The 22103-nt window shown below is 28.8% G+C and overlaps 1 protein-coding gene across 27 annotated transcripts in view; it reads left to right on the forward strand.

Moving 5' to 3' along the window:
* Nucleotides 1–22103, forward strand: part of LOC107456224 (cAMP-dependent protein kinase catalytic subunit 1) — a 452991-nt gene that overhangs the window by 428073 nt on the left and 2815 nt on the right. For 11 of the 27 annotated variants that reach the window (XM_071187758.2, XM_071187757.2, XM_071187755.2 and 8 more), the window contains 5 exons: nt 841–923; nt 2484–2610; nt 4019–4114; nt 13707–13829; nt 13910–14074. In XM_071187758.2, coding sequence (XP_071043859.1) covers nt 841–923; nt 2484–2610; nt 4019–4114; nt 13707–13829; nt 13910–14074 — 594 coding nt within the window. Of the gene's footprint in view, nt 1–840; nt 924–980; nt 1064–2483; nt 2611–4018; nt 4115–13706; nt 13830–13909; nt 14075–17972; nt 18132–22103 lie in introns of all 27 variants that reach the window. The other 16 variants (XM_071187756.2, XM_016074035.5, XM_071187754.2 and 13 more) reach the window with 3 other exon arrangements.

Below are 22103 nucleotides of genomic sequence, written 5' to 3' on the forward strand. Positions count from 1 at the left end.
GAAGTAAATCAATTTAAACAGTTACTATTCATGCTACATGACTAATAATACTTATGCTTTACCTTGTATTTGATCCCCTGTATATATTGTGTTCTTATCTAATTAATTATGTTTAAAAATAACTATCTGCATCTTTTAATTTTTTCCAGTGACTGTAAGCATTTTTAGAATATGTATCTTCAAAAAGAAACAAGTGAACAAAAAATATTTCAATAATATAGCGTAGCTTATATTGTGACAAAGTAGCTTCCTCTACAGTTTTTAACTCTTCTTCTTTCTTAAAAATTAAATATTTTTATATAAACTGTTCTTTATGTCACTTAAATTGTATTGTAGGAAAGGCCACAGGCTTCAGAGAAATCTGGGACCAAAACATGGGTTACTCTTTTTAACCTTAAAGGAATTACCTTTTTTTTAATAAAACAATTTTGTGAAGCAGAAGTAGTTTTATTTAAAATAAGAGAGGGGGGGGGATAGAATTGACTATTCTGACTTCAAATTATTTCTTTCCCAAACATTATTTATATTCTCTTTCTGATTTCAATTTTTATGACTCAACATTAAATGTGGTACAAATGACATTTAAAAAAAATAGTTAGGTAAAATTACTATGTTTTACTATAAATTGAAAATACTCAATTAATTATCTTAAATTTTACTTTGGAATAATTCTTTTCAATCTCAATTTCCAAAAATCAAAGCATTATAGTTATTTGGTTAAACTTTACAAGTATTGTGCTCTTATCCGCCATTGGTTTTGTATTAATTTTTAAAATGTGTTGGAGTATTTTGCATCACAGTGTTTACCTTAAAATATTAGATAATACTTCTGAATTTCAGGATACTTCCAATTTGTATATGGTATTAGAATATGTACCTGGTGGCGAAATGTTTTCTCATCTTCGGAGAGTCGGTCGATTCAGGTGAGAACTTTTGGATATTTTGCTCTTACATTAATGACTTATTTTGTTTCTTGGCAGGATTTTTCAAACTTATATATGGTATTAGAATATGTGCCAGGTGGAGAAATGTTTTCTCATCTTCGAAAGAGTGGAAGGTTTAGGTAAGGTGTATGCCATTTTTGGGAATGGGCGCATGCACCTTAATCCTTTTCTGTTTCTGTGTCCCATTATTCCCCCTGTAGAATGTAATTTTTTTTTTTTTAATCTTCCTCAATACTTTCCCTTAGTTTATTTTAGTGCACCTTTTACTTTTTTTAACATTTAAATTTCTCTAACGTTTTATATTTCATTAATTTTAACTAATTTTTCATTTTTTTCCCAATAATTTTATAACAAAAATTGAGACTCATATTTTTTTTTCTTGTTTGGATACTGGTATCTTGCATGTATTAATAACACCCATTTTTTTAATACAAAATTTCCATAATATTTAACCATCATTTATAACTGTTTAAAGAGAAATATGTTAGTAACTTGTGGTGGTGTTTAAATGACAAGTGAAGTGAATTTTTGTGTCTTTCTGTGATATTCATGGCTAATACTATTAAAAATAAAAAATAAAAAAACAATGAAAATATCTTGACAAACTATGCAGTTTTAGGATAATTGGATATACGATAAAACCTCACTTTTCCAGGGTATTTTTAATCTCTAAAAACATATTGCTGAGATAGATAACCAGTTTTTGTTAAGCAGGTAATCAGTTTTTGGTAAGTAGGTAATAGGTAATCAGTTCTTTAATGAAAATAGTTGAAGTTTTGCTTTTTTTTCATTGTATACCCAATTCTTTGTTATTAAGCTCATTCTCCAATAATCACCTATGGCATTTGTTGAAGAAATGGAAATTTCAATTAATGCATGCCCCTCAAATTTTTTATTTAGTGCCTGCTCAAGTTTGAGTTATCATGTTACTCTTAATTAACTAAATACTATTATGATATTCAGTTTAATTAGTTAATATTATGACAAACAAACTATCAAATATACAATATTGACACTCTAACTATTAATATATATATATTTTAAATATTTTTTTTTTTTTTTAGTTTTGGTTGCTATGGTAATTTATACATAAATGAGTGATCTACCCCAGTAACTTAACAAATGATTTGATTAATAAATGTTACGCATAATGAGTCCTGCTTGAAAAAAAATTAATGTATACAAAATCATTAGAATATATAGGAATTCTAATGTAATCATTAGAATATATTAGACTATTAGATATGTATAAGGAGCTAATTTTGATGAAATTTATATTAATTATTTTTGTGACATTAAAATGAGAACAATTTTTACCTTCTAATAAAATGTAGCATCGTGGAATGAACCAATATTAAATATTGTATCAATATTTTTTTATAAATATTATATTTAAAAGGAATAAACTGGTGTCTGGAACATTTTTGTTTTTATAATTAAAAGCATCTCTTAACTTTTTGAAAAAAATCTAGTTGATGTGCTTTAGTGAAGTTGCATTGAATTTACTGTTTATTCATATCTTGTTGTTTGTTATCACAGTGAACCTCATTCGAGGTTTTATGCTGCACAAATAGTTCTTGCTTTTGAATATCTTCATTATTTGGATCTGATATACAGGGATTTAAAACCAGAAAATTTGTTGATTGATCAGCAAGGTTATATAAAAGTAAGTGTTTCATCCTTTATCAAACTTGTTTTATTCACTGATTTGTGATTTGGTTAGTTTGAATGTCTACTAATTGTCAACTTATTGCCGTTCTAAATGCGGATTGTTTAGTTTTTTATTAAATCAATCTATTAGGAAGATATGTGGTATAGAGGGCTGATTGTGCTCCGGAAAAAATCCGGATTTCTGGAATTTTTGCTAAATGTGATCCGGAAGTTTTCGGAGATCAAAAGTCCAGACATTTCAAAAAATCATTGATCACAGAAGTTTCAGGAAATCAAATTTTCAAAGGTGGAACTAAAAACACAGTTTATTTTATTTGTTTGTAAGGGAGAGCCAGAGAGATACTTTATAAGCTTATATTCATGATTAATATTCATTTTTTATCAGTAAATAGTTGTTATAATCATAAACTCAAGAAAGAAAGACATATTTGTTAATTTTAATTGCTTCTCCGGGTCATCATAGGTATGTGTAAATGGTATAGGCATGTGTAAAATTTGAAATATATTTTAAGTAAACTAAGAAATATTGAGAAAAAGGAAAAAAAAACTTGTTTAAATTTTTTTCTGATTTTTCAATTTAAAGTTTTTTTTTTTTTTTAACTCAAGAAATTTTCCGGATTTTTGACTTTGGCTCATAATCACCCCTGGTATAGTATCATAATTGACAAACTGAGAAAATGACAGTTTTAAGTGAAATTTTAGTAAATTTGATTAAATTTACTTTTTTATTTATACATTGGCAGCAAAAATAAAAATTTTGCCTTAATTTATTGTCTACAAGCTACCAAATAGCTAAAGCAATAAATTCCCAATACTCATCCAAACTGTTTGCTTCATGGCATTCATTGTGCCATGTTAATTTCTTTTAAAAGATAGGTTTCTAAGATTGTTTGTTGACAGTTTTTTGCCAAATGCATGCACTTAAAACTTTTACATTAGTTAGTAATACCAAGTGTCCTAGTAACTTTACTCACTAAAATCTCTAACACATAAATAAACGTTGTGTAGTTTAATAAATAACTCTTTATTATAAGAATCTGTTTGTGTATTATATCAGAATAAGAAAATAGTTCGGTAATTTGTCATTATAACACAAAATACGTCTCTTGTTTTCGTAACTATCAAAACATTAAACCTACAGTGCATAGACATGTATTAGTTATGTGTTTGTTTTTTATATTTATTTGTATAACAAACAACTTTTTAAAATTATAAACAGAACTGTTCTAAGTTATGCATTGATAAAATATATTGATTAAAAGAGACATTCATGCATTTTAAAGATATAATTATTCAACAATAAGCCCATTTTTTTCATATTGCTTTTATAAACTAAAATAAATGCATTAATTTCTCATTGATTATTTGTTTTTTCTCCCTTGAAATCTATTTGTTTATTTTAGGTTACTGACTTTGGTTTTGCAAAACGTGTGAAAGGGCGTACATGGACTCTTTGTGGAACACCAGAATACCTCGCACCTGAAATTATTCTCAGCAAAGTAAATATTCCATTAAAATATGTTTGATTTTTAGTCCATAGTAATGCTTCAACATAAATTCTCTATTTATAACAAAAAAGCTCTATTAATGTTATTATAATAACTAGTGGAAAAAAAGATAATTTAGAGTTTGGTGATTTTCTCATCATTAATTGGAAATAAATTGTATTTTTATTATTATTTTCATTGTCATTCTTTAAAACTGAAAATTATAACTTTTCAAAAGTAAAATTATATGTTTTGTTTCAAGTTATTTTTTAATTTGATAGATGAGAAAAATTATATTTATTTTGCTGGGCCAGGTGCATTGGTGCCAGACTTTCATCTATAGTAAAGATTTGCATCTTTCAGAACTAACAATTTAAATTTAATTAAAGTGTTGAAAAACAGGGAAAATCACTGAAAACAAAATTTTATTCCTCTCAGCCTCATTCTATGAAATTCTCTTTCTTTTTTATTCCACTTCTACTTACACTAGACAAAAAGATTTGCCGAATTGTCTGGAATTAAAAAGAACTAAAGTGGACAATCACCAAGCGTGCTTATTTCTGCAATTTGCCGAATTATTTGTTTTATCTATTTGCCTGGCTTTTAAAAACCTGTTTAGCAAACCCCTACAGCTTGTGAATAAATAACACAAATCAATGTCGTTGCCCTTACAACCTCTCATTTGCAGTACCAACGATTTTGTGCCTTGTATTTTTGTTTTTGTCAAAAATTTTGTGTACAGTTCTAATCAAATCAGTTTGCAGTGTTAATATTAGGAAGTAAGTTTTGAGTTCTTTGGACCTAAGCATGGAAGTTTTCATTTATTATGTTTTTTTTCATTTCTTGTTGGATCTAAATTGAAATTTATAGGTATCTAAAATATGGGGTAAAAATTCAATATTTTTTCTATGGCAAACTATATTTTCATGTTTTATGATATTGTTTATTGTATTTACAAATTTGCTCAGTACTTAAGTGTATGGTCTCCAGTTTTTATTATTTTACTGTGCCCAAAATTGAAAAGAAAAAATTTCTATTCTTATAATATTTACTGCTCTCCTTGATGCAACCAATCTTTTTTCTGGCTTTATAAAAGTGTACTTGTTAGCTTCTAATTTGACATTGTCTTATTCTTACTAAGAATTAGTACTACATTCTTAGTACTTTAAGTATTTTATCACTAGGTTGGCAAAAAACCATTTTCTAATTGAATAATTTGTTGCAGCAAAATACAGTGTAACGTCCCTTTTCCGGAAGGGTTGATTTCCCGGACACTTTTTAACAATCAAAATAAGCATCTCTTCATCTTCCCCTCTCACTAGAAAAAAAAAACAAGTCTTTTGACAAGTTTTTTCCTTTTCTCGCTTCTAGTGATTTATGCAGTGAACCCATAAATGAACAGAAAGGGGAGAAGAGATCTATCAAGACCGTTAGTGACGCTTATAGTGGAGGCCAATATGTGCCAAAATACAGCGCCACCTATAATTTGATTTTTAGATTATTTTATTTTTATTATTGCACCACTGAATGGCAACTTCTATAGTTTTTAGTTTTTCTTCTCTGATGTAAAATAAATATATAGTTCTTTTTCCTGGTGTTTTCTAATACGTCAATTTTTATCTATTTACGCGCAAATACAAGAGAAGGTAAGTTAATTTTTCCTTACCCTTCATTGGTGACAACCGGACTATAGAACAAAGCAAACAAAAATGACAGGCGACGACGGAAATGATAAAAGCAGTCCTTCTACACCGAGCATTGCCAGAATTAGTATTAAACCTCCACCGTTTTGGAAACTGGATCCAAATATATGGTTTTTGCAGTTGGAAGCACAATTCCGAAACGCTTCAATAACTATTGATCAAACAAAATATGATTATGTCATAAGCCCCATCAAAGCCGAAATATTATCGCAAGTGTCGGGTATATTGACGAATCTGCCGCAAGACGACAAATACACCACAATTAAATACAGGCTAATTGCTTTGTTCGCAGACACGGAAACTCAAAAGCAGTTAACCGAAGTCGAATTGGGTGATAAAAAACCTTCTCAGCTATTATGTGAAAGGAAAAATTTGGCGACTGATAAAGTAACTGAATCATTTCTTAAAACACTTTGGCTTCAAAGATTTAAAACCGTGTGTCTGGCGCAGCATGTCCTCTCTGGACCTTGTGCCATTAAATCTTACATTCAATCAATCAGCTTCAAAGATTGCCCTTAGAAATAAGAAGCATTTTACCAATTAGTTACGACGATTTATCAAAATTGGTGACAATGGCTGATAAAATGTGGGAAATAAAAACAACATTGTTTCGAAGTGCTTCTATTGTGCGTCAGGATAATGACAATGTCATAGTTAAACTACAGGAAAAAATTTCGGAACTATCACTACAAGTTAACGAACTAAACATAAGGCAGTACTATGAACAACCATGATATAGATCCCGCTCTAGAAGTAATTTCAAACACAGTGCACGTTATTATCACTCGAAGTTTGGCGAAAAAGCTTTCTGATGCAATAAACCTAGCGATTGGCTTAACAAGAGAGATCGCCAATCACAGGAAAACTAGATCCCCGGCCCTCACTGACGACAAAGAGTCAAGGGGTTGAACTGAGTCGTCTTTTTATGCAGGACAAAGGAACTGCCACCCATTTTTTAATTGATACAGGTGCAGAGATTTCGGTGATACCCACATTTCCACCAGAAAAAAGACCAGTTGACAAACTAGAGCTGTTTGCAGCAAACGGAAGCAAAATTAAAACTTATGGACAAAAGTTAAAATTAGATTTGTGACTGAGACAAGCATTTAATTGACCTTTTGTGAGAGGAGATGTTAATAAACCAATTATAGGTATTGACTTTTTGTCTCATTTTTACCTCTTGGTTGACAGTAAAAATCTCAAACTAATCGGTGGCGCTACATCCCTATCCTCTATTGGTATGCCTTGTTATCGTATTGATACACCAACATTAAATGCAGTACAAAATAAGTACGAAGATGTTTTTAAACGATTTCCTGACCTATTACGACCAACACTTATCAATAACAAAATTAAGAGTCACAACATTGAACATTTTATAGAAACCAATGGAGTCCCTGTTACCGCAAGAGCTAGAAGACTCTCATCAGAAAAATTAAAAGCAGCAAAGGAGGAATTTAACTTCATTTTGCAACAAGGTCTTTGTAGACCTTCGAAAAGTTGTTGGGCCAGCCCTCTTTATCTCACTTTAAAGAAATCGGGTGACTGGAGACCATGTGGAGATTATAGAGCCCTGAACAATATCACTATTCCGGACCTTCACTTTTGCTCACAGACTGTGGTTCTATTCTACACGGAAAGAAAAAGTTTTCTTCAATAGACTTAGTTCGAGCTTATCAACAAATTCCAGTGCATGAGGTCGACATTCCAAAAACAGCAATTATTACCCCATTCGGGTTGTTTGAATTTCCTTTCATGACTTTTGGTTTACGTAACACAGCTCAAACCTTTCAATGATTCATGAATAATGGTCTTATCAGGGATAGACTTTGTATTCTACTATTTAGATGACATATTGATTGCCTCCCCAAATGACAAAACGCACCACGAACATTTAAACATAGTTTTTAAAAGTTTACGGCTTATGCATCAATACCTCAAAATGTGTTTTTGGTACATCAAAATTTAATTATTTGGGACACGAAATTTCAATTGAAGGAATTAAACCTCTTTCGATGAAAGTTGAAGCTATTCGAAGTTCCTGAACCTACATCAACCACTGGTCTTCACAAGTTTTTAGGGATGGTTAATTTTTATTACCGTTACATTCCAAATTTCACTAAACTGCAACAACCATTAACCTCATTACTTAGTGGGAGTGGCAAAAACAGCAAAATACCTTTAATTTGGAATGAAGGCACTCGCAACGCCTTTAGAAACCTTAAAAACGCCCTTTGTAATGCTGCGATGCTGGGTCACCCATCAAATAACACTGCTATATTTCTCACATGCGACGCTTCTGATACTACCATAGGGCTGTAATACATCAAATTGAACAGGGGGAAATGCATCCATTATGTTTCTTTTCACGTTCTTTAACCGATATGCAGAGAAAATATTGTACGTATGATTAGGAACTTTTGTCTATCTACACTGCAATAAAACTTTTCAAGTACATTTTAGAAGGAAGAAATTTCACCATCTATACGAACCATAAACCTATCACATTTGCTTTCCAGCAAAATTTAGAGAAACCCTCCCCTAGACAAGCAGGACAACTGAATTATATTGCTCAATTTTCGACAAATATTCAATATGTTGCAGGAGAAGAAAATGTTGTAGCAGACGCTCTTTATAGAATCAACATAATTTCAATGCCATCGCCGATTGATTATGCAACCATAGCAGAATTTCAAAATGACGATTTTACCATTTTGAGAAATAATCCAAGACTAAAGATGGTTAAAATTCTTATTCCAGGCACCAGTAAATCTATTTATTTTGATGTGTCAACCAGCAGTAACCGCCCATACACTCTTTCAAAATTTCGTAGACAAGTATTTTCATCTATCCATAACCTGTCGCATCCAGGGATTAGAAGCAGTAGGAAACTCATCACCTAAAGATTCATATGGCCGAATATCAATAAAGGCTGCCAGCTATGGTCTAGAACTTGTTTATCATGTCAACAATCTTAAGTACATAATCATACACAGTCCACACTAGGAGAATTTGCAATTCCTCATCATAGATTCAAGCACTTGATTGATATAATTGGTCCTTTACCCACTTGCAAAGGATTTACATATCTTTTCATTGATCGCTAGACACAATGGATTGAAGCTGTTCCATTAGAAGATCAATCGCCAAAGCTTTGATTTCCAACTGGTTTTCTCATTTTGGTATTCCAGCTCACATAACTTCCGACCAAGGTCGACAATTCGAAAGCCAGCTATTTCGCACCTTAGTAAAATATTTAGGATTTCTTACCAACAATACAACAGCCTATCACCCCCAAGCAAATGGATTGATCGAAAGATAACACAGAACTTTGAAAGCAAGCCTCAAATGCCATCTACTAGGATCAAAATCATGGCTGGAAGCACTACCTCTCGTTCTTCTGGGGATAAGAGCCGCCGTCAAGGAAGACTTGGGTTGCTCATCAGCATTGCTTGCTAGTATATGGAACTGCCTTATCATTACCAGGGGGATTCTTTTCAATATTTCCCGACATGCTACAGTCTGAATTTTCTCATAACTTAAAGAGAATCATAAGGAGGATGAAACCTATCCTTACCACACGGAAAAAGAACACTTTTCGTTTGAAAACAACTTTGCTCAAATGTATTCCTTTACAATAACAACATCAATTCTTTGCTACAACCTGTCTATCTTGGACTATACTCTGTAATATCTAGAAAAGATAAATACTTCGATATTGAAATTCAGGGCAAAATCAAAAGAATGTTGATCGGCAGATTAAAACCATGATTTCAACTGGAAGATAGTGATATCCCCAACCAAAAGCTAATAACCGACAAGAGAGAATTTAGCGAAAGACCAAAAGATAAGTCAGTGAAAGAGTTCAAAGGAATACAAAACCACCAGATCTGGTAGAAAAGTGAAATTTCCTAATCATCTAAAAATTACGTGTCATAATCGTTACCACTAAAAGGGGGAGTGTGTAGCGGAGGCCAATATTATTGTACCACTGAATGGCAACTTCTATAGTTTTTTTTTCTCTGATGTAAAATAAATATATAGTTTTTTTTTTCCTGATGTTTTCTAGTTTGTCAATTTTTATCCATTTACACGTAAATAGAAAAGAAGGTAAGTTAATTTTCCCTTGCCCTTCAACGCTCCTCCTCTGGAATGCAGGAAAGGTGGAAGATTTGTTTTCAAAAGAACACAACTGAGTCCCCTCCCCCTTCTTTTCTATGCAGCTGGCTAGTAAAAGAGGCATTTCCTGGTAACCTTTTTATTAGAGTGTTAGGGAAAGAAGAAATACTGTGAAAAAGGGTAAATGCAGCAAATGTTTACCTGAAGGGAGAGTCAAGTCACTTTCAGTCAAGCAAGAAAAAAATAAAGAGAACCCAATCTGCATGCCACGCCTTTATGCTTGATTGATAGCCAATGATGGGAGAGAAAATAAGAATTTATCACCTCCCCACCCTCAACTTGAATGACAAATAAGGAGGAAATGAATTTTTCTCCTCCACCTACCCACCTTAATGAATGACAGGAATTTCCCCTTCTTGCTTGAATCGTTGTAGTTCAAAATGGCGGAGAGAGCAATAATTAGTTTTTTCTAATATTTTCTTTTTGATTGATTAGATATCATTCTAATACTAAAACATTATTGCCCGAAAAATAATGTTTATTTATTTTTTGCTTCTTAGATTCAGATCGTTTTAAGCTTTGTTTACCTTGGGGTTCTATTATACGGAAAAATCTAATATCCGGACTTCCGGAAGTTCCACTGATTCTGGATATGCGACTTTCCACTGTATATTAAAATTTGTCAACAGTTAAGTCAATATTTATCCCGAAAAAATAAAGTTGATACTAAAACACAATCTTGACTCTTTAATTATTACCCCACATTATAGCAATCATTTTATTATGATGACAGTTATAAAAACACCTGTTCGTTATTACACAGATGTGAGGTCAAAATAATTTCCATTAGAATTTTTAAACTAAAATAGTCATTCTTATATGCAGACCAAAATGAAATTTGTTAAACAAGTTGTGCTTTCAAAGCTAAAAGCTTCTATTGACAATTAGTCGTTTGATCGAAGAAATTGTTTAAACCACTTTTATTTTTGATATTACTATACCTTTTGCATAAGGAAAAAAAATTTGAATTTCGTTTGAACCAAAACATTTACAAAGTTTTCCTTTAAATACTTCACATTAATCATAAACTCATGTTTAATACAGTAGAGAACCAATTATCCAGGATGCTCGGGACCATTGCTACCCCTTATGTGTGAATTTCCCGGTTTTCTGGATTGACCTAAAAGTGTCGTTAATCGATGTTTTATCGAACCCGAATTACAAGGAAAAAGAGTAAGAGAAAAAAGAAAAGCACTCCTGAATTTAAGCAAAAAATATGGTAGAAAAATAAAATTTAAAATAAAAAAATTTACGAGTTTAGACAAGAAAAACAAGTTTAAAAATACAAAATTCTCATACTTATATTTTAAAAATAATTACAATTCATAAATTAACTAATATAAACAAAACCAATGATTATATACAGTAGGGAACCGATTATCCGGAGCGATCAGGACCATCGCTATTCCGGATAACTGATTTTTCCGGTTTTCGGAATCGCTACAAAAATACTTTTTTTATTGTTAAACCCAATTTAAAAAAGAGAAAGGTTTTGGAAATAATGTTAAAAAGAAGAAAAAAACGATGAATAATACACTAATGATTATTTTTCAAAATGATAGTAAGGTGAACATCTTTCAAAAAAGAAAGAAAAATCCTAAAATCTTATGAGGAAAACAAAATTTTTTTTAAAAAAAATGGCGGGAAAATTTATCGAATTTCGTTCTGGTTTTTTGGTTTTCTGATTTCCGGATAACAGGTTCTGTACTGTAATGCAATATATTTCATACCTAATTATAAAGGGGGGACGATAAAATAAAAGGAAAACTTATTAATCTAAATAAAAACTACACTTGAAAATTATTGAAACGATAGTTAAAAAAGGCAGTAGCATAAATATTAAAACCTGGAACAAGGCAAGATCAACGGAATTAAAAAAAAAAAAAACTTAATGATAAAATTTATGAATAAAAAGAATTAATCTATTGAGTGCGAAATTTATCGTGAAAAGAAGAAAAAAATCAAACGTAGTGGAATCAGAATATCAAAACTGCAATCTGCTTCATAAAATAATTGTATGTTTAAATTAATAAACAATTCTCCTTTTATTTTTTTATAAAAACGATTTTTAATTAATGCAGATGTGATTCCACATCAAGAAAAACTTGCAAATGATACCGCACTTCCAAAGAATCAGAATTTATTCGAAGGAAAAAGATTTTATTATTATTAAGCGATGTGAAATAGATAAATATATTTTTCTCTTTCATCTTGTGTTCACTGATATGCATGTGCAATGCATTTTCCCCACCCCCTCGTAAATCAAAGAGAAAATGAAATCAGCATGCTACTCCTTTGAGTTTGATTGATGGCCTAAAGGAGAAAATATAACATTCGTCCCTTCCCTGCCTCCTTGAAGATCTTTGGATCGAGAGATCTAAAGATCAAGGAGCACGGAAGAAATGACGTTTCTCTGGGTAAACGGGGGGGGGGATTCTCCCCTTTCTCACATTTTCCTCTACTCAACTTCAAGGATGAGTCCAATTTCAGCTTTTTTTCATAATCGTTCTACAGTAGAGAACCGATTATCCGGAACGATCGGGACCATCGCTATTCCGGATAACTGATTTTTCCGGTTTTCTGAATCGCTACAAAAAGCCGTTTTTTTATTGTTAAACCCAACTTAAAAAAATTATATTTGGAAATAATCTTAAAAAGAAGTAATACACTTATGATTATTTCCAAAATGATAGTAAGGTAAACATCTTTTCAAAAAGAAAGAAAAATCCTAAAATCTTATGAAGAAAAAAAATTTTTTTTTTTTAAAAAATGGCGGAAAATGTATCGAATTTCGTTCCGGTTTTTTGGTTTTCCGGTTTTCTGATTTCCGGATAACGGGTTCTGTACTGTAGTTTAAAATGGCGGGAAACCTGAGCAAAAATTTTTCTGGTTTCTAGGTTATCTGGATGCCGGATAAATGGTTCTCTACTGTATTATATTATTGTGGAGAAATAGTCTTGATAATATGCATTGATTAGGTTTAAAAATATACATTCTCTTTTTTTTTTCTTTTTTTTTTTCTTAAATTATAACATGTTTGTATTTCTTTTTAAGACATACAATAAATTTATATCTCTTAGATAGTATATTTTCGAGTTAGAACATCCCCATCCTTCTGATGTATTCTTAGACTTTTATTATTAAATAAAAATGGCTGCTGGTAAATAGCATTATTTTTTATGAATATTTTTCACATTCACTATAGTTTGTGAAACATAAAAATATATGTTACACTGTTATCAATTATTCTGTAAATTTCTAACTTTTTTTTAAAAAAATATAACTTTTCTTTTTACTCTTATTAGATCTGTTTCCATTTGTCAATTTGGATCATTATCTCGAGCATCAACTGCATTGTTTAATTCTGTATAGAGTTAGCAGCATTTTATATGTAGTTAAAATCTCGCATATGTTTATTTATAGTTATATATTATTTAAAAATACGTTAAAATGTTGATTTTGCCTTATTTTAGGATGTAAATTTGTTGGGTCAAAAACTTTTTAATAGAGAATATGAGAGATTTTTCTGACCCTAATTTTTTGTTGGCCAAATAAAAGTGTTAATTAATTAAAAGAAATGAGTAATTTGATTTATAAGTTTATAATGGGAAAGTTGTTTTGTCGAAATATAGAAATCCATGCATAATTTGTGTTTTATTGTATATAATTTGTGATTGATTACATTAATTTTTAGGATTAATCTATTCTATTATTCTTTCTAGGGTTATAACAAAGCTGTAGATTGGTGGGCCTTAGGTGTACTTGTATATGAAATGGCTGCTGGCTATCCTCCCTTTTTCGCAGATCAACCTATTCAAATTTATGAAAAAATTGTGTCTGGAAAAGTATGTCTTCGATATTTTCCTTCTGAATTCTTAAGACTTATTTGTAGCAATACTGATTATTAACAAATCCTTTTACTTAGGTGCGATTTCCCTCCCACTTTACTTCTGATTTGAAAGATCTTCTGAAAAACTTGTTACAAGTTGACCTTACTAAAAGATATGGCAATTTAAAGAATGGAGTAAATGACATAAAAAACCATAAATGGTTTGCTACAACTGACTGGATCACAATATTTCAGAAAAAGGTAAATTAAAGTCCAGTAAGCTGTTACTATTGCCTTATTCATTGCAATTTAAATATCATCTTTTCATATTTTTTTTCTTTTTGTACAGTTATAGTTATGAAATATATTCTAAAAGAAAAAGTCTCTTTATACATTATTATTTTCTTAACAACATGGTACGTAGCTTTTTTAAAAGCCCTTAAAGGTACTTTTTTCATTGGTAGTTTTTAAAAGTGCTTACTTTTCCCTTTTCTGAAATGAGGTTTATTTTCTTGACACTCAATTTTTGCTATGTATTGTGCAAAAGCGTGTTTTTCACATTGTTCTATTCAATGTTTTCACAATTCATTCAAACACAATTATATTTAGGCGTACCGTCGGTCTATAGCATATGAAAGCGCCAATCATTGTACTTGTTTAATTAAATACTTACGGGTCCGCATGTGCTTCTGCTGAGCTGGGTTTGGTGAAATTGCATGTGTGCTGGGTTGCACTTGCATGTGCAGCTCTGCTGCACTTTGCAAGATATTCTTAATTTCAGGATTCATTTTCCACACACTCAAATGGAACTTAAAAATCTCTCGATCTTTTTATGGTGGCTAATATAATCAAGAAAAGAGTTCTTTGTTTAAAACTAGTAATTTTTTCATGATCATGTAAAAGTCTTTGAAAATTGTTTTGTATTTTGTTAATGTATATAGTGCTTAAAAAGTACTTAAAAGATGCTTATTTTTTTTTTGTTGATAGATTTGGCTGCGCACCCTGAACAAGAGTTGCTGGCATACCTCTTTGAACTCTTAAATGCATAATATACCGGTAAATTGTCGCCTGTTAGAAATAATTGAAATTTTTTGATATAGTAATGGCGGCGGCAATAAGTTTTTTTTTTTTTCATTGGAGATATGTTCAGATTTTTATTATTTACTTAGTTTTTTTACAGTAGGAATAGTTATGTATTTTAAGAAAAGTGTCTGTATTATGTAATCACAATTGATAATTTTTTTTTACTTCGTGTAACGTTCACCTATATTACTGACCAAACTTTATTTACCATTCACTGTTACACCTTTTGAATTTTTCTTTTCTAAAAGAAGTGTGCAAGAGGTTTTTGAAGATAGCCAATTTCTGACTTGTTTTCATTTTCTGATTAAACTGGCTCGTTTTTATTCAGAAATAGGAAATCCATGACTAATGATTGAAAAATTGGCTTTTCATTGATGAGGAGGGAATTAGATTTATTGAGGTAGATATAAGAATTGTGAAATGGATGCCTCAAATATATTTTGCATATTTTTGTCATTGCTATTTAAAAGGGTTAAATAAATGTGTTATATTGACTAATTTTATTGGTTTTCTAAAATAGAAGAGGGAGAAAAAGAAATGTTGTTACTCTGTCAATAGCCAGGCAAAATTTGCCTGATAGTGAAAATTTTTTAGATGTCTCAGCGACATCCTGTGACCTTACATCCTGACGCCTTGTATTAAATGCATTCAAATAGATTTTTTATATAGTATATGCACAAACTGAAAATATGCCAAATGAAAAATTACTGGATTGTAAGTTTAATAGTTTAAATAATATGAAAAATAGTGGTTGATATTTATACCTATCAAATTTAATAATTATTGCCTTAATATGGAAATCCTAAAAGTATTACAGTGGCAAACCTAATTTTCATAAATTAAGTCTCTACAAGTACAGCATAAAGTGTGTCTGTTTTTATGCCATGGAACTGTGCCTTTTTCTATTTGCTGCTTTGAGTTTTTTTTTTTTCTTCTAAAAAATAAACATTTAATTTTATATTTTATTAGCTTTGAATGTCCCTTATTAAAACAATTACAAACACTTTTATTTGTTTCTGTGGCATATGAAAATATTTGTATTACTTAACATGAAGTTGCATTAGGAAATACTTAAAAAAAAGTGTTTAAGAAATTCATTTTTATTATTAAAAAGAATTGCAACACTAAACTGTAAAATGGAAAGAGCGTATTTAAGAGTTAATTAAATTTTTTTACTAGATCTAATGGCATTCTACTTTTACAGTCATAGCAATGATCAAAGATTTGGAGTCCAAAACACGTGTAAAGCAGGGTTGCTACAGACAACTAAAATGCAACTATTTTCTATATGAGGTTACTATGCTTTTTTTTTTTTTTTTTTTTTTTTTTTTTGAAAAAAGCAACTATTTTCAGGAAAAGGAGACTATTTGGAGACTTTTCTGTACTCCTAGTGATGTTTCTATTTATTTATTTTTTTTTTTTTTTTTTTGCATAAATTTGGTTGAAAACCGTGGGCCTACGGGAGCTTCGGAACACACTGATTTTTTTTTCTTAAAAAATTTTGAATTGCAAATTTGAGTCATCACTTTTTAATTCGTTCAATTTGCACAGATTCCATTGTAAATCTATTTCGTTTCTTGATCGCCTTTTCAATGGTTATTGCTACGAAATTCCGCATCATTTTTAAAAACCTAATTTTTAATATATTATGATGCATGAATTTAAAATTGTAGTGAGCACTTTTCACAATATATATGTGTGTGTGTGTTTATATATATATTTGCTTAATCAATGATTGATAAAAGGAAAAAATGTTTAGTTTTTTTTTTTTTCTTAATGAAAAAATATTTTTTGAATGAATTCTAGTAATTAAAAGTATTTAATTTTTTGCCAATTGTACAAAAGAAATTTTATTTAAAAATTATATTTGCCACAAGTCATTTACAAAAATTTTAGTCATATTTTTGATAAATTTTTTTCTTATTTAGTCAACTATTTTCATACCTTAAGCCACTAAAAGCAACTATTTTGTTCATTTTTTTCTGTGGCAACTCTGGAAAAGTAATATTGTTGATACATTCTGATTTTTCATGATCCTCTTCATATAATTTTAATTATTTTGAGAAGTGCATCTCGTAATTGTGTTAACAGTTTATATATCCACTTAATTTCAATTTAAACATACTAACAATTTTTTTTTGCAGAGGGCTTGTATCACTTGCAATAAAATTGTTTCAGTAAATAGAAGGTTAAAATTTTTGTTGATATATTTTGATAAATATGCAACATTTCATTTAGAGAGCTATACCAAAAAAAAAAATTTTTTTTTCATTATAATTTAAAATTACTGAAAAATACTCTAAAATACTTATGTGCGTTAAAGTGAGTATACTGTTTGTCAGAAAAATGAAATATTACAATATTTTCATGATTCTTATGTCATTAAAATTTTCATATGTTAAATTAATCTAAATAGTTGCTTGGTTTTCAAAATTTATTTTTGAAAAAACTAAATTTAAATATTCTGTAAAATCATCGCAAAATTTAGAATTTAAAAAAAAAAAAAAAAACGTTACACATCTGAGGAACAGGTGATGATTAACTAGCCTCTTTTACAAATGCTGTTTAAAAAGTAGCAATTCATTTTTGTCATAAAAAAATAGGCAAGTATACTTTAGATTTTAATTTAGTTTACCTCCTTTTTTTTTCTTTGCAAATTTGCTTTTACCATGCATGTAGAATGAATGACCTGAAATTTTCCTAATCCTTTCATATACCTACTTATATTTAATTATTGCTACAAGTGTGTTGAAAAAGAGGGGGAACTGCTTACCAAAGTTTTTCTATTTATATTTAATAAATTGAAAACTATAATTTCTTACTTAATTTTTCCCCTTTAACTCTTCATTATCTAAACCCATAAAAAAACTACTTTTTTGCCTTATCTCTAAATCATTTTCAAATACTATCTATACCTATAAAGATTTATCTTTGGTGATGGTTTATTTTATGCTTTATAATGTTTTCAACTTTTTTTTCTTGCATGTTTATCTTTTTTTATATCTTTTTAGCTTAATTTATGATTTTGGTTTTATTTTATTTTTGCATGCCTTTCTCTTCTTGCATGTCTGTTTAGATGAAAGCCCCTCTTATACCTAAACTAACTTCAAAAGGAGATACTCGCCAATTTGATAACTATGCCGAAGACAAAAATACCTTTCGACGAACTCTTACTGATCATTTTGCATTTGAATTCCAAACCTTCTAGCTGGCTTGAATTCTCCAAGTGATTGAGGTTATTTAACATTTTTTTATGAAAAAAAAAATCAAAATACTGTTATAATTTTTCTTTTCTTCTATAGTACAATTTATGTTTAATTATATGTTTATGTATACTAATATAGATAATTAACTTAATTTTATTATTGATAAATTTTGTCCATTTTGCATTATATCATAAAAACTGATGTTTAATCCCACAGGCACTTGCCCTTTGTATTTTAAGCTTAGTATATTTTAATAGCTCATTTTTTATTTGGTGTGCTCTTGATTGTAATAACTTCCATTTTATTCTGCTTACATATGATTTAAAAATAATGAATGTGATAAATTATAACATATATTTCTTAATGATCTACAGCAAAAATTATTTTTAAGTTATTAAGTTTATTGATATCAGATCACAGGGGAATTTTTTTCCAGAACTTAGTTAATTCTATCAATAAATTCAATAAAGTATATAATAGTTACAAATCCAGTATTAGCTTAACTTTATATTCATGACGATAAACATACATATTCAAGAAAAGAAATTCATAATTATTTAATTTTTTTAGGATAATGAATATAATAAGTAAATGAAACCAGATAAAAATTAATAGTAATCTTTTAAAAATTTCAAGCACTTAAATAATGTAATTAAAAAAGACAGTGTTATTGTTTTTTTCCCCTTCAGTATTACACCCCATATTATAATTTGCACCTGATACAAACATCAATAAAACAAAATTGTGTTCTATATGCATTATTGATTGACTAAGCCATATCCGCATATATGCCACTCTTTCACCTTTATTTTTATCCACTGAATTATATATACGACGAAATATAAAGTGTCACTCTTTTTAATTAATTAAATTCAAGAATTAATTGTTCAGGAAATAGTTAGGATATGATAATTATTTATAGCTAACGATTAATCAAGTTATGAAATCACATACCAAAGCATAGTTTCTCTTCTGAAACGTACTGTTTCTTTACAGGTTTGAATTTTTGACATTTAAAATATTGTGGCCCCTTAGTTTTGGAAAGAAGAGTGAAAAATATGGGTCTATTAATGTTAATTAAAAAATTAAATTTCATGCTCCGTACTTAATTTCAGGATCTTCTAAACAATTTTGTGAATTACAGGATCGAAAATTTTTTAGTCAAAACATTTTATTACATGAAAACTAAACCAAAAAAAAAAAATTTTGATCTATTTTTTAATATATTTTAAATGTAACTTAATTTATCAAAGCAGTGTGGCAACATCTTAATGTAATAATAAATATAAATTTACATTTTTGCATGCAAGTTAAACAAAATTAGAAGAGAAAAAACACCAATTGATTGAATTTTATTTGTAGATGACCAAAGATATAACCATTTGTACATAAAACAGAATGTAGTTTATATATATATATTTATAGTTTAAATACAGTTGATATTGAATAAAAAGATTATAACAAATTAAAATCTTGTAAAATAACTTTTATTTTCAAACATCATTCACAAAAGAACATTCAGCTATTTTTTATCTACACTAAATCATTTCCTAACAACTAAAATTCTTGTTTCATGCTTTTGATACAAGATTTCACCTCATTGTTGCTGAATAATAGATCAAACTTGACAAAACTGCTTTGTTAATCATTCAGGTTATAATTTAAGTTGTAACTTAAATCATTCAATCAGGTTTGGGATGACAGTAATGAATTTTTTTGTTCAAGATATCGCTGTGTATTTATATATAAATCATTCTGGCAACCTTCTTCACCCCATATTTTAAGAGTGTTTAGATTCCTTATTACGTTTTATATTTAAGTATTCAAATTCCTTATTTTTAAGACAACCTTACCTTCAAGAAACAGTGTTTTGTATCTGATTTTGTAATTTAACACAACTATTTATTATTTCTATGCAATTAGCATGTTTTATCTTGATCTCAAATAGGAACTGCAGGCTTATTATTTTCATACCCCTTCTTTTTTTTCCTGTTATTTCTTATTATTTCCTACTTTTCCTTATTTTTTACCTAGAATATTTTTTCCTAAATTACAAAACCAAAAAAGATACCCAGTTTTTTTTTTTTTTTTTTTCAGAATTAAATTTAATTAATTGTATAACTGTAGCTTTTTTTTTTTTAAGAAAAAATGATGATATTTTTCTTTAAATAACAATGTCTAAAGTTGCTAAGAAAAAATCGCCATATTTCTGAACCATAAAAACGGATATATACAAGTTTAAAAAACTATCTAAACAGATATTAACATTCTAAGAATAGTATTCGTGACAAGACTGCTAAAACAAGGCTATACATGCCGAAAAACGAAAGGTGTGTGAACATTGAATAAAGGTTTGACTGTATTAACAATATCAAAATTAGACATTATAATTAAAGGAATTAATTTATCAAATATTTGCTCACTTAATTTCATGCTTGAAATCAACTAACACTTCAGTGAAGAGTGGCAAACAATGGTATATTTACAAATGGGTACATAATTGCATGAAAAGGCGCAATCAAATCGTCCCCACTCTCCCTTGAAACTATTGAATTTCCCCTGGCTGTATTATTCCCCTGGCATTGATTTAGACTGTTCAAAACAAGATATTGTTGTGTAGTTTTATGTGAACAATTTACCCTAGTTAAGAAAATGGAGAAAAATAAACTAAGTAAAAAGATTTAACAAAAAATTTCTAAGTTACCATGTTTTTTTTATTAGTTCTCTTATCAGAAATATATTTTGAATAAAAAGAATTAGCTGATTGTGTTTCAATTATTCCAAACTATTATAAAACCTTATTACAAACGTTTATGGATATTTTTTGAATTTATGCAATATATCTTATATAATTATATATATGTTTATTAATATTTTCTATCATTGTTATATGAAGATTTATTGGATTTGAAATCATTTAGAACTAATATTAAAATTTGAATATCAATTATAAATATAGCTATTTTGTATGTGCTATAAGTGCATATAGGGTTTCAACTACAATTTCCTTTGAAAATAGTTGCCTTACATATTAATATCAGTAGCTTAAATAATCTCAGAAATAATTAAGATGCTATTTTCGTCCTCATAGTAATGTTTTGAATAATTATAAACCAACTTAAAAATATCACCTGATGATACAACTGTACAATACAATAATTTAAAACTTAGCTAAATTAGACTATTAACCTTTTCAACTACTGAAGGATGTTTTTTCCTTTTAAAAATATTGTGAGTAATATAAAAAGGAAATTAAATAAGGGATTAAAATAAATAATTGAATAAGTGGTAAAAAACTTAACAGATTTTTTAATATCTCCATTTGATATCTTTTTTAAAAAAAATCATGAACATTTTAAAATGAATATCGATTTAAAAGTTTTATTTTTAAAAAATGAAACTTGTAAGCTTTCAAATATTAAATAAATAAAAAACATTTCCCTCCAAATGTTGATAACTTGACAGTATTCTGCTTAGAAGTGACTGATATAACTTTACATTAAAAAATTAGTTCTTATTATTTAATTGATAAATAACATTAAATTTTTATAAAAAGAAAACTGATTTAAAATATATCTAAAACTGGTAAAAAATATCACAGCGTTAAGAATATTTGCTATGAAGTGTTTATTTTTTATATAATTTTAAATTTAGACAAAATATTCATTAAACCAAAAATAATAATTTCACATATTTAGCTAGATATAAGCATACAAGTTTATTTAGGAATTTTGAAATAACAAAACTGCAAAATTATGAATAAATTACATTATAGATTTTACATATTTTAGAATTCTGTATTAAACTAAAATAAATAATATGGAAATAGTTATTTCTTAAAAAAAAAATTTTTTAATAATTATTGCTAGACAATTGAGTTGGTAATTTTTTAGTTTTTACCTTGTCCAGTTTCTACCATACTTTACCTACAGTGCAACGAAATCTCAACCCTGATGAAAACATATACGAAATTTTAGTTGGGAAAAAGTATATGTAGGAGT

Source organism: Parasteatoda tepidariorum, chromosome 11 (assembly GCF_982258835.1).
Source record: "Parasteatoda tepidariorum strain Cologne lab strain chromosome 11, Ptep-v5.0, whole genome shotgun sequence".
Taxonomy (NCBI): Eukaryota; Metazoa; Arthropoda; class Arachnida; order Araneae; family Theridiidae; genus Parasteatoda; species Parasteatoda tepidariorum.